The 14,494-nt window shown below is 38.3% G+C and overlaps 1 protein-coding gene across 2 annotated transcripts in view; it reads right to left on the bottom strand.

Annotated features, from left to right (window-relative positions):
• The window catches only part of MIB1 (MIB E3 ubiquitin protein ligase 1), a 115,066-nt gene that overhangs the window by 91,294 nt on the left and 9,278 nt on the right, over positions 1 to 14,494 (bottom strand). For both annotated transcript variants that reach the window (XM_054020156.1, XM_054020157.1), the window contains exons 3-6: positions 11,561 to 11,690; positions 8,341 to 8,445; positions 2,694 to 2,760; positions 967 to 1,171 (exon numbers count right to left, since the gene is read on the bottom strand). In XM_054020156.1, the coding sequence (XP_053876131.1) occupies positions 967 to 1,171; positions 2,694 to 2,760; positions 8,341 to 8,445; positions 11,561 to 11,690 (507 nt within the window). The remainder of the gene's footprint in view (positions 1 to 966; positions 1,172 to 2,693; positions 2,761 to 8,340; positions 8,446 to 11,560; positions 11,691 to 14,494) is intronic.

Genomic DNA, 14,494 nt, shown 5'->3' on the forward strand with positions numbered 1-14,494 from the left:
GGAAGAGAAACAAGGATACGAAGTACAAAGTACCACACTAAGCAGATGGACTCTGCTGTGAAATCCCATAACAATAAATTTAAGCATCTCCGAGTATATTTATCGTGCAAGGCTATTTAGCTTTACGGATTTTGTTCCAAATATAAAACTGAATAAGTATACACATATGTATACATACATACTTATTCAGTTTTATATTTGGAACAAAATCCGTAAAGATAAATAGCCTTGCACAACAAATAAACTCGGAGATGCTTAAATTTATTGTTATATGGAATATAGTATAGATATGTTGAAATTACTGGGAGTCTTAATTTGTTCTCCAGTGGTCACATTTGGCAATACGTATTACATATGAATCAAGGGATTGTCTGCCTTCATGCTGGACATAAGTATCACATTAGCCTCTAATGTATGGTAGTACACTAGTTCTCAAAAAATGCTCCCTAAGGACACAGACAAAAGAAATAAACAGATACACTACTGAGAGCTATATGCAATCATGGCTTCATGCTTAGTGCATGGAGCTGTGAAACATTCATATTGTGAATTTTTTGGAAGTAACCATTTTAATTACTTAGAGAATTAATAACTTTAATAAATACCTTTATCTGATAGGCAACATACATTAAAATAAAACTTAAAGGGACATTTTAGAAAAAAAGACGTCATATAAACATCACAAATATTAAACTAAAGGCAGTTTAAAGGTGAGAAAATGGCAAATAATCTCTTTCCCATCAAAATCTCTTACACATGCTAGAAAGGTTTTTAATCATTGGGTTCTGGTAGATAGGAACCCCTTATTACACAAGCCAGGAAGAAGACAGAAACTCTTATTTGGATGGTGGGAATGTGGTGAGAACCAAAGAAGGGTATTAAAAAAAAAAAAAAAAATTCAGGCCCTGCAACTTGTGAAGTTAAAGGAAGTCTGTCAGAGGAAAGGTTTGAGAATATGTAACAAACCTGTTGCCGCTTGGATACTGTACTACTATGTCATGATCTTCATCAATGCCACAAACTGTGCCAGTGGTGGTTAAGGTCTCAAACATGCCATCAGTCCATCCCCCATGACCATGCTGCAAAGACTGTACAATTTCTAAATCAAGGTCAATGTTTACCAGATCACCAATCTGCAGCCCACCAGGATTCCGGTTACCATTTTGCTCACCTGAAATTGAATGAAAGAAACAAGAACACTAAATATCCAAATCAACATCTGTGAGTGCAATAAAGGTAACTTCAAGAAGGTATCTAACACCTGCAAAGTGCACAGTTTTAAAGATGTGCTACTTGGCACATTCCCTTCCCTCTTAAGTCAAGGTCTACATATGTTGTCTACTATATATACACTAAGGAATTTCTGCACCAAACCTTCCTGGACCTTATCTCTTAACTCACCTACACCTCAAAAACCAAACATAGCCTGCAACTACTTTTGTAATAAAGTACACCCATATACCACTACGCAGCTTAGATACTAGAGTGGTGAGTGCAATGTATAGAATGTATATAGAACCTACTGTATATACTAGTTCATTAGCCCGTTCATTTATAAGCCGACCCCCCGAGATGGTTAGGTAAAAACAGCAAAAACTGTATGACCCTTTCATAAGCCAACCCTGTATTTCAGGGGTTGGCAAACTTTGGCTCCCAGCTGCCAGGTCGGGACGTTTTGTTTACTTGGAGCGTCTGCAGGCATGGAGCCCCTCAGGTCCCTGTGGCCACAGTTCGCCGTTCCCAGCCAATGGGAGTTACGGGATGTGACGCACCGCTTCCCACAACTCCCATTGGCTGGGAACGGTGAATCGCAGCCACAGGGAGCTGAGGGGCCCCATGTCTGCAGACGCTCCAGGTAAACAAAACGACCATGTATTAGATACACCTCTACCTCGATATAACGCTGTCCTCGGGGGCCAAAAAAATCTTACCGTGTTATAGGTGAAACCGCATTATATCGAACTTGCTTTGATCCACCGGAGTGCGCAGCCCCGCCCTCCTGGAGCACTGCTTTACCGCGTTATATCTGAATTCGTGTTATATCGGGGTAGAGGTGTATTCAATTCAATGATTCCACAGAGTTTAAAATCATCAAATTTTGGTGTAGACTCGTTTATAAGCCGATCCCCCGCTCTCTGATGCGTCACTTTTTTACCAAAAATATTCGGCTTACGAACGAGTATATACAGTCTATAGAATAGCTCACAACCTATGTAACAGAATAAGCCACTATGACAAATTATAGATATTTAGTTAGAAATTTTAATGCTGATGACTTCATGTTTACCATCAAATTTGCAATATTGCATTAAAATTATGTTTAAACCATTCTACAATACTGTGCAGTTATCTTTTGCTATTAAGAGAAAAATCTAAAGGCTGAGCACATGTAAGCCAGAAACATGAACTAGACAGCCAACTTTAACAACTTAGCAGCTACATATTTGGTATACTGTTTGACATCAAACATATCTACAGACAGTTAAAACATATCAATTAAGATACCAATTATCATTGCAGCATTTACCCATGGTAATGCACAGAAATGTCACCATTCAAATCTCAATTATTTGGTGCATGCTGCTAAGGAACGTTGACTGATTTTGCTTCAGTTCTCAAACAAACACTGACTTGGGGCACTAAAATGTTTCTATTTACTTAAAACTATCTATTTCTTTCCTTCTCCAACTCACCTAGCACAGGACAGTGGTCCCTGTAGAAAGAGCCTCCTTTGGCATCCTGAACACATTTCAGGTCAGACTAAAGAAAGATATTTAGACAGCTTTAGTTTTAACAGAGTGAACTTGCAGGTTGACATAAATCAGTGAAATCAGAACAGAAATACACTGAAATATCAGAGGCTGAAAAGCTCATGCATACAAAAATTAATGCATTATGCCAATTCAGAATGCAAAGAAAATTTCAAATATTTTCCAAAATTGTAACCCATCTATTTCTACTACCTATTCCTTTAAGACAAGCCTAGGCATTGATAGGATTTGATAAATTTTACCCAGTATTATTAAATGCTTTAAATTTAATGCTCAAATTAATGCTTTTAGGAGCTGATAAACTACAGTGACCAAGAGACGACATATTCATAATTGCTATTAGAATTGCAAAGAGAAACTTTAAACTGTTTCACAATGTTACGTTTCTTAAAAAAAAAAAAAAAAAAAAAAGCAGCAATCTATACAAGTAGAGGAAGAACACAAAATTAACACTACAGAAATCAGAAATGTCTGAATACCATACTGGACATGATAGCCTTGCCTGCGCAGCATCAGCTTGGGTAAGGATTTGTCAGTGTTACCATTATAAACCCTATACATTTTTTGTGTAAGATGTTTATGACATTCATTTTAACTTATTATGGAGGAGTAAAATGACTTCTAACTTCTGGGCCCTGGAGAATATCAGAAAAAGCAGAATAAAAGGTATTTTGGTTGCTTTCAGAATTCTGTGTTTTAACTAACATCAGATTTTTTTATTTAAAAAGTTCTACTGGCTATTTCTCCAAAAGGGCCTGTCCCATAATATGAAAAAAATTAAATGTGAAGAACAGCTACTGTATAAACCCAATTAAAAGTTCTCATAATTTCCCCTTCATTTAGCTTCTGCATATCCCCTAATCTAAATTGCTACCATCTGGTGTTACTCTTTATGGAACACAATTCCCATCAGGCAAAGGTCATTCTATGTTTGAGGAGATGGGAAGAGAAAACTGATTGGGCAATGCAAGTCAGACTATAGTAATGGGAGAGAGAGAGAACAAAAGAACAGGTGGTGGAAGATATACAAGCTAAACGTGCTTTCATAAAGGCCTTATCTCATTCTCCCACTTCCCCAGGCCTCTTGAAATGAGACTCTCCTCTAGCAAGAGAGATGAACTGAAATCCATTCATGCCTCTCCTGATCCTTAAGATAGTGACAAATATAATGCTTACATCTCTTTAAACACACAATACCACCTCCTAGCCACTACTATCTCTAGGCGCTAGAAACAGTATGATTTGAATCCTTCTCTCAAATAAATTCTCAGCTTCTTAAAGCTATATGCCACTATTTAATAATACTACTATATATACACACATGCATGAGAACAGATGCCAGTATAAATATATATTCATTTTTAAAACTGTGCACCAAATTTTATACTCCTACAGCTCCTCTGATACAGTACCAGTATAAATGAAGTATATTGTCAGTACAGACTATTTGTACTACACTGAGTCCATAAAAAGACTTGATTTCAAGATTTCATCCACTTTACCAGGATTTTATAGGGTAAATACACATAGTAGTTTGTTTCGAACACTTGTGCTCACAGCACACTACAGTGTGTAACAGTGGTTCTCAAACTTTTGTACTGGTGACAAGCCTCTGAGTGCGACCCCCCCTTATAAATTAAAATCACTTTTTTATACATTTAACACCATTATAAATGCTGGGAGCAAAGTGGGGTTTGGGTTGGAGGCAGACAGCTCAAGACCCCCGTGTAATAACCTTGCGACCCCGTGAGGGGTCCTGACCCCCAGTTTGAGAACCCCTGGATATTGGTCAGTATCTTAGAGAATCTGGTATTGTACCTGCAGAAGCATAGACAGCTTTCCAATATGTATGGCTTATTCTTGGATAGATAAAAACCTTTAATATATACACGCATTCTAAGTAAGCAAAATCTCAGATTGCATCAGTTTACAGCAATTCTCTCATGTTCTGTCAACATAACAAGGGATATTCAAGTCAAAACCAACAGAACTATCATCTTCCCTCTTCTTTATATTATGCTTAACCAACACTTTTCAAAATTCCACTCCTCCTTTTGCTCAAGGATTTTTCCTGATTACCATGATAATAAAAATATTGATACTTCATGCACCAAAGCGAAGTTAGTAGATTTTTTCTTGAAGTAGTAACTTTAACAATTTTGTACCACTGATTTAAAGGCCAGCCTATTAAAACTTATTCTATTTTTAACTTAATCCTAAAGGACACACATAACTTGAATGAAGCAGTAACAATGGTCAACCCACCAGTACCTCACTATAGTAGTTCATGCCATGGAATCATGCCAAAAATTAATATTGACACTAAACTTTAGAAAGATGGCTATTTAAAAACAAGAAGTGAGACTGATCACCCCATGCCAAAAATGACAGCAGAAACAAGTGTTCAGAGATAACTGTCAAAAATAATTAGAAACAATAAATGTCTGCTGTATCAGGAAAGACTGAAAATATTGGGACTGTTTAGAGAAAAGACGGAGGTAGACCAAGTAATGAATGATATGGAGAAAATGTATCAGACACTCCAAGCTACCCTCTTCTCTCTCTACAAGAACAAGGAGCTTTTCAATTAAACTGAACGACAGCAAATTTAAAATGGGTAAAAGGAAATATATTTACCAGAACGCATAATTAATATATATTGCCACATGATGTTGAGGCCAAGAGTTTAGCAGATTTCAAAAAAGGACTTACATGGCAAAAGAGGCCAACAACATTAGATAGGATTAAAACCCTTACGCTTCAGGCCATACGCCAACTGCAAACTGAGTTAAAATGAAAACACCCCTATGAAAAGTTTCCATAATTGTCCACTGTATGGTTTCTTGCAATTTCCTCTTAAAGCATCAGGTTTGATCAGTGCCAGGGACAAATTACTGGAGTGGATAGGCCACTGGTCTGATCCATGAGGCAGTTTCCTCTACTGTAGTGTTCTACCCTAATTCTGTGTATGAAATTCCGCAGCAATATCCTAGGTGTAATGACAGATTTCTCTTACTTATTCAAAAAATTAACTGTGTGTCAATAAGCTTTGTTTTTAATTCTCTCAGAGAACTTTGATGTAATACTTTAAGGTAACGCACAATGTGTGTGGATGAACATGCCTCAGATGGCAGTCAGGAAGAAAAAAAATTTAAAATAATGCCAAAAGGAAAACAAGGGGCAATGGATCCTTTCGGTTTCCTTTACCCTCTCAGCACTGTAGCTATTCAAACCTTGCTGACAAATACCCACACACAGAGATAACTTACAGAGAACTCTGACATTAATGGATTATAAACCCAGATTATTTCTTCCAAACTCTCCACAATTGAGGGGAAGGTCCTTCGTAACGAAAAGAAAGAAAAGGCTGAGCCTAGAATGAACATTGTAGAAATGCAAACAATTTTTAAAGTTATTAAGCAAAGGAAATTTGGTAGCTGAGTGAATAAGTGAATTCCCAGGGAATAAGATCTATTTTAGAAATGTGTAGGTTTAAGGCACCCCATAGTGGTGTCTCTAACTTGTTTTTGGATCCAAACAAAATGTTTAAAGTCTTTTAGCAACCATGGTCAGTTAACCACATTTCCCCTCTGCCAGTGATATAAGATGGCAGATGGCTGTGTTCCTTTAACCAGCACCGTATTGTTTGAGTGCAGGCCTTCCTCCCAGTTCCATGTAGTAGAGTCCACCACGCTGTGCTGCCCCGAGTGCTATTGATGCTTCTCTGAACACATGTCCTTTTAGCAGTCGATCACTTCCCTAGGCACCATGAGATAGCTGCCCTAATTGTCCCAAAATTAATAAATATGGTGTAGCTGGTAGGTGTGGAGGCACAAAGGTGGTTGTGATGGCAGCACTAAACCATATTTCTTGGTATCTTAAGTGATCATGTCCACTTTCTGGTCACAAAATTATAGCTAAAAAACTTGTTATGTGGACAGTTCCAGTTTGCTACAGACAATGCTGAAGCCTCAGTTCTGTTTCCATCCACAGTTATGACTGATAAACACAAACACTTTGAAACAAATAGGAAGTTACTGAAGAAACTGATTTATACCAAGATGTACAATGTGAAAAATAAACTGTCAATATGGAAAATTAAAGCACATTTGATACAAAAATGCCAATGCAGTTTTTTTTAATTGAAGCTTCTTTTTAAAAATGGGTTACTATTCTTTATTAAATGGCTGATCAAACATCTCTGATTTGTACAAGGTAGTATCTATCAAAGAGGCTTCCACATACTAAACCATTCTATTTATGGTTGGACTATTAAGAGCTCTAATATCTATTTAGCCAGTATTCTAAGAATATTAATAAATCTCCCAATTATAAATATTCCCCTTTGAGAATATGAGCCTCTTCAGTCAATTAAGAAGTATAATCAGCTTAAAAGCAGATGGAGAAGTAACAAGTCCACCTCCACCCCGATATAACGCTGTCCTCAGGAGCCAAAAAATTTTACCGCATTATAGGTGAAACCGCATTATATTGAACTTGCTTTGATCCGCCGGAGGGCGCAGCCCCCCTGGAGCACTGCTTTACCGCGTAATATTTGAATTCGTGTTATATCAGGCCGCGTTATATCGGGGTAGAGGTGTACTATATTTTGATTTTGTCCTAAATTAAACTACATTTTATCCTATAAGTGCTGATATGGTGCAAAATTTACTATTTTTACAAAAGCTGCTTTGTCAACATGTTAAATTTAATTCTTGTTGCAGGAATATGACAGAAGGACATTCTAATGTAAGTTAGTATATCTCCCTTCTGCAATATATAACCAAGACTTTTTTTTTTCCTCTCTCTTTTTTTTTTTTTATTAACAGAAATGATGCAATGATAATGCTCATTAATATGTCTCAGCAGCTGACAATCAAGGAAACTTTTCGTTGATCTGCACTAGGGTCAGAGCATATAAAAAGGAAACAGAGATATCAACAGAAGTCTCATTACCACACCTGACCCACTTTTTGTGGTCTTGTTATACTCTAAAAGTTGTGAAATCAAAATGAGAAATTTAGTGTTAAAGTCTGAAATACAATAGCTCCAAAGTAGGAAAAAAATATTCTAAAACTATCTGAAAATGTTTTGAGTGTTCTTCACAGTGAAAATTAAATGACAACTGAGAGACTTGCAGAGTTTCTAATCTAGACACTTGGCATTACGGAGATTTTCAAAAACCAAGTTCTGAGGCATTAAAGAAAAAGTTAGGGCCTTTTAAGGAAGTTTATAAATAAATAGTTCTATTTTTTACCAATTCTAATTAAAGTAAAACATTAATGGCGGGAGGAAAATTGCATTTGCAAATGTAAATATCTGTTCTATTCAGGAAGAAGCTAGCTCTAAAGTTTAAATGATTTGCACCGATGTTTAATAAACTCTCAGATCAGACTTCCTTCCTAATGCATATTCATGATCCATCCAGCTGTATTCACAATGAACTGATTAACAGTATGGAAACGGACAGAAGGATATCACAAAAGGAGAATAAAAGCACAGCATAAGCTATTCTTACTACCATCCCCTCCTCCAAGTATTTTACCCTTTGTGTTGCTTTACTCCTTACCATGCCCTCGAAGCCAACTCTGTAAAGATTTTTAGCGCCATTGTCCCATAGAACATATGCTGCACTGTGTGGGCTTGATGCACTCCAGTCCTGGATTTCAGTTACCTATTGAGTTTAAAAATAGAAAAATAGGTTACAAAAGTTTAGCAACATATTTTGAACTTTAAACTTCCTCCACCACTTCTACCTATAGTTAAAAGCATGATACAGCAGGGTTTACTGAAGCTTTTTTTTTTTTAAAACAGAACTCCAGTTCCCCAATGCCATTTTATCATTTTCTACCAACAACGTTCATACACCTTAATTAATGCTATCCCTAGGAAATAAACATCCAGATTGCCACTTCCATAAGATACATATTTTTCAAGTAAACCGGTTTAAAAATGGAAGAGAAGTACAAAATGAAATTTACTGGTTTACAATGTTTTTACAAGAAAAAAACTCTCACTAAAAATACCAAAAATGGCAACAATTTATTCTCAGAACTTGTTTTTGTTTTAAGCTAGTTTGGTTACATCAGGCTGGTGGCCTACAGGTAGAAGTCTGTATTATATGACCCAATTTTAATTCTAATCCGAGTCTTTAAATACCAGGACAGAAGGGGAGTGAAGATGAAAATATTGGGTCTCTGTATTTTTTCTTTGCATTTCTGAAATCTGATGCCATGTACAAATACAACTCTGAAGAGGTATCCATAACACAAACATCTTTATGAATGTATTGTCTCTTCCAACACTTATCCAAAAGCCTCTCTCACTATTTGCTGTCTCCCTCTTTTCTTACCGTAGACGCCATCCTGAAAATATTTGTTCCTGTGCTTTACTTTAAGCATGAAAATAGTCCCACTGGTTAAAGTTAAGTGAACAAGTGTTTGCAGGAGAAGGACCTAAAGTGCGTGAGCTCTTCAGAGCAGTAATGCCATCTTTGTTTTGTAACATGCCATAGTAATATATGGTGCTATGTGATTAAGTCACTCATCTCCAAATGTGTTACCATGACTACAACACCTATGATTACTACCACTGAAAAAAAGAAATATTTTTATTTTTCAGGTTTCATGGAGGAAACGGTGAAAATGACTATTCAGTATTTAATTAAATTCCCATTTATTGCTTTTAAGTTCCTCTGTGTAGATCTTCCATATATCAATAACAGATTTATTGTAAATTGTTTTAATAAATAGGAAAATGTAATGGAAAAAACACAAAAATTGTCAGGGAGATATTGCCTCAATGTGCCGTATCTGAAACTCCTTTTAACTTATGTTTTAAAAATTGGATTTCAAGTTTGTTGTTTCCCTTTAGTAATCACCGGATCCCAAAATGGCTAACTCCAGATTGTATATAGATTTTTCATAATACCAGAATACACAGTAACTATGCTTGCACAGCAAAATAATTTATTTAAATTATGTTTAGACTGCAAAATAAATTTGATTCAATGCATCAATTCACTAAAACAATAAAAGTTATTCTCATTTTCTATAATCTCTCTTTTATGTATGTTAAAGAAATTATACTATGCCTTACTTTCTGTTTAAAATCCACATTTATATCAAGTTCTTCTGGGCATATAATTAATTCTCCTGCATGTTTTCTACAGTTTTTGTTTCCTATAGCAGGGTGGGCAAACTTTTTGGCCTGAGGGCCACATCTGGGTGGGGAAATTGCATGCAGGGCCATGAATGTAGGGCTGGGGCAGGGGGATGGGGTGCGGGAGTGCGGTGTGCAGGAAGCAACTCAGGGCAAGGGGTTGGGGCAGAGGAGGGGTGCGGGGTGTACAAAGGAGCTCAGGGAAGGGGGTTGGGTGCAGGAGGGGGTGCAGAGTGTGGGAGGGGGTTCAGGGCAGGAGTTTGAGGTGCAGGAAGGGTGCGGCAGGGGGTTGGGGTGCAGGATGGGTGCAGCAGGGGGCTCAGGACAGGGAGTTGGGGTGCAGGAGGGGTTCAGGGTTCGGGCTCTGGCCCGGTCAGGCTCCCTGCCTGCCTGCCCTGGCCCTGCACCACTCCCGGAAGCAGCCAGCACCACATTCCTGAGGCCCCTGGAGGAGGGAGGGTGGGGGGGACAGAGGGCTCCGTGCACTGCCCTCACCTGCAGGTACCTCCCCCAAAGCTCCCATTGGCCGCAGTTCCCTGTTCCCAGCCAATGGGAGCTGCGGGGGGCGGTGCCTGCAGGCGAGAGCAGCACACGGAGCCCTTTGCCCACAGCTCCCTGAGTGGCCGCAGGCACATGGTGCCGGCCGCTTCCGGGAGCAGGGTGGGGCCCACAGCACCACGGGGTGGCAATCCCGCAGGCTGTAGTTTGTCCACCCCTGTCCTAGAGTCATGATTTGTCAATTAACAGAACTGCATCTGATTTTATATTAAGTGCTAACATGCTGAAGAGATCTTTATTTCAAGACATCAGGCTAACACACAAAACTATTTAATGAACAAGTCAGTAATGTAGTACCTTCAACTAAAGAACTTCCAGAATTGTCTAAACTCCAAAAAAGCCCAAATCTAATAAAACTGGAAGAGCCCCCAAAATAATAGATCACAAAGTAGAAACCTGTTAAGTAAGCACTTAAATTTTAAAATAACCTGCTGAGCCAGTGATATACAGAACAACTTGTTTTCTCTGATAGCAGTGAAGAGAAAGCAAAATCCCCTGTTATGAAGGTTGATTGAGTGGGTATGTCTGAGCATGTTAGTTTTTACATGAACTCCTGAATGGTCCCAAAGCTCACCCAAAATATTTATTTTTATGAACATTCCAAAAACAGGGAATTGAAATAATCTGCAAGTCTCGTATTTTCAATTTTGATCATTTAAGCTCAAGACTACATTCTATAAGAGTGGTTCTCAAACTTTTGTACCAGAGATCCCTTTCACACAGCAAGCCTCTGAGTGCAACACCCTCCACCCCCTTATAAATTAAAACACTTTTAAAAATATTTAGCACTATTATAAATGCTGGAGATGAAGCGGGGTTTGGGATGGAGGCTGTAGCTCGCAACCCCCCATGTAATAACCTCATGACCCCTTCAGGGGTCACGACCCCCAGTTTGAGAACGCCTGTTCTATTATAACTTACAGCAGTATAAGTGGTACCCATTTTAAAACAAACACTTTAATGGTAAACAACATTTATGTTTCACAAGTTTATAGCGACATAATCTAAGCACTTGTTACCCATAAGTAATATGTGATGTATTTTCTTATTTAAACCATTTTCGCTTTTACCTTCCCCCTACGTCCATTGCCACCATCTTGATCTTCCCATTGCCAATCAACTCCTCGTACCACCCTGGCACCTGCAAAGATTCCTCTTGCTGTAATTTTCTTTGATTTACGACGAGACTCTAACAGCACCCTAAAGTTAAAAATCAAATGACAAGTTAATAAAAGCAACACACAAAAGGGCCTGAAATGGAGCAGTTAACCAACACATAACATTACTGAACATTAAAAGATCCTACAAAATTAAAAGAACTAGGAAATGCAGGGTTAAGTGAGTAAGTTCATCTTTATGAGAAAGCTCAGCACACTATTGAAAATTCAGCATTCTGAAAAGTCATATGGTGAAAAGCTCTTCTTTCCATGTCTAAACTTTACTTTTTTGCAATTAATATTTTAAGTAATATTAAGATAATTGGATTTCTATCTCCAGGGTTCCTGATAGCATCATATTGCCAAAACAATAAAATATATTAACACCTACATATGGGTATTATCAGATATTGTTAAGGTCAGTAAAGCAGCATGCAAACTCATGTATTTTTGCCCCGTCAGCAAATTTCAAGATCTACGTAAATCTGTATTTTCCCCTAATTCTGTATTGTCTTTTTATTCTGGCAGTTATTGTGACACCCTGGCACCCCCATATTCATCACAGTCATAGAATTATGGTATGTTTTGTATGAAGTATACCTTGTGGGGTATCATTCTAAAAGTCTTGATCTGTTGAATGTTAATATTCTGTTGGATTGTATGTGCTATCGTATGTGAAGTTATGAAGTTTTGCTATGTGTGTGTTACTGAAAGATGTTGTGAAGTTGGAAGCACCCACAACAAGCCTTGCAGATACAACAATGAAGAAGCTAGACAGAGCTAATGGCACATAAACAAAGACAACGGCCATGGAAAAGGCTTGTCCTCACCAGGGGATGCTTCAGACAGCCTATGGCTAATGGCTGCCATGACTCATCAAGCATGCACGGGCATGTGACCAGACCACATGATACTGAACTCCATTTTGATACCTGTATTTTTCCACAAACTGGGCTGGGAACTTGGCTTGGAACAAAAGGGGTTCCCGCCTTATGGAAGAAACTATAAAAGGAGGAAGTAACATCACCAAAAGGCCTCACTCCCTCTACAACTCAATACCTGGAAACACCTGAGAAACAAAGAAGTGCTGGACCCAGGCTGGAAAAGAGGATTCCTGCCTGTGTATAAAATATCTACAAACTGCTTGTACTATCTAACAAGGTGAGACACTGTTTGTCAAAACCTGTGTATTGTATAAAATTTAGATTGCGTTTCTGTTTATTTGCTAGGTAATCTACTTTGATCTGTTTGCTGTCACTTATCACTCAAAATCTGTATTTCTGTAGTTAATAAATCTATTTTATATTTACCTAAAACAGTGTGGTGTGAGTGAAGTGTTTGGGGGGGAAAAAAATCGCAGCTCAGTTAACAAAGACTTTGTGCATATTCCTCTCCACATCGATGGAAGGGGCAGACTGGGTAATAACTCTCATATACTGGTCATGTTTTTGACCAGGGCAGGAAGATATAGCTTTGGCATCCTAGGCTGGGGAGGTTGAGGTATTTTGGCTGAAGCCTCTCTATTGTTGGTGCATGCATTCATGAACACAGCTGGGTGTGGTCCCTGCCTGTGGATGATGGTTTGAGTGCAAGCTTGGAGGGCTTTGCACATTGTGAGGAGGGAGCCCAGATTAGGAAAACAGAGGGCTCAGTTGTACTCCAGTACCAGGTGGCAGGACCCATCACAGTTATATTTTGGTATCCGGCTATTATTCCACCTTGTTTTCATATTGGAGGTCATTTGACAATTTTTTTTCCTTCCTATTGCACATTTTGGAATCCTTCACTCAATATTTCAACTTGTCTTCCATCACTCTTACTTTTCTGCAGTGCAAAATTGTTCTCAAAATCTCTTCTCCTGCCCACCCTCAATTTTCTGCAGAATTTAAGTTACATGTCCCCAACAGATCTGCCTGAACAGGGTACTTTCTTGACTGCAAGTGGAGTTAGGGACAGACCTGAACAGGTAAAATTAAAATTTTCTCTGAAGAGCCACCATTCTGAATGCCCATACTCTGCCACTCTGTTCCCTAAAAGTCACGATGACATGAAGCCTGAGATTTTTGGCAGACAAAGCATATCTTTAATCTAAGCAGAACCTTAGATTCCTCCTCTCCACCCCCACAGCCCCACAACCATTTTGGGAAGAGAATAAAACTCTTCTGCTGAATTTATCACAGTCAGCAGATGAGGAGCCACAGAGGAATAAGCTGCTATTGCAAACTATGCAAACAGCAGATCAAAAGTCTTCTTAGTGATTCCTTCTACTTTTCCTATCCAACAAATGAATGAGTGTGACGGAGTCCATAAAGAGATGTTTTGTTTGGAACAGGATTTTAGCCTTCTGTCAAAAAAATTTTAAAATGTCTACAAAACAGAGATTTATCAATAGTAGATTTGACATCTGCATGTAGTTCACCATACTATTCTGGATTCAGGAATTAAATTGGCTGAACTCTCAGTTTATCTTCACCAAAGAATAATGGAATATCTCTGAACACATCTTTTGAACCTTCCCTCAAATTCCATTGCAAAAAAAGTTAAATATTTTCAGTTCATTTTTCAAGCAAAGTGGATCCAACAGCAACAGGTTTCTGGAACCTAACGGAGCCTTTCTGTGTATATGAGCTACATCATCAAGGCAGAAGTCAAAGTGGGCTACAGGAAGAAGCTAAGGGGATGAGCATTAAGAGGACATAAGTATATGGTGAGCCTATGGATTGCTATCACTGCTTATCTCTGAAAACAAGACGAAAAGGGTATGTGCTAGAACAGACTAACTCAGAAACATTTTGGCTACATCAAATACCTCTTTTTAAAAGGGACTGGAAAGTTCAACTATCAAGC

This window comes from Malaclemys terrapin, chromosome 2 (genome assembly GCF_027887155.1).
Source record: "Malaclemys terrapin pileata isolate rMalTer1 chromosome 2, rMalTer1.hap1, whole genome shotgun sequence".
NCBI lineage: Eukaryota > Metazoa > Chordata > Testudines > Emydidae > Malaclemys > Malaclemys terrapin.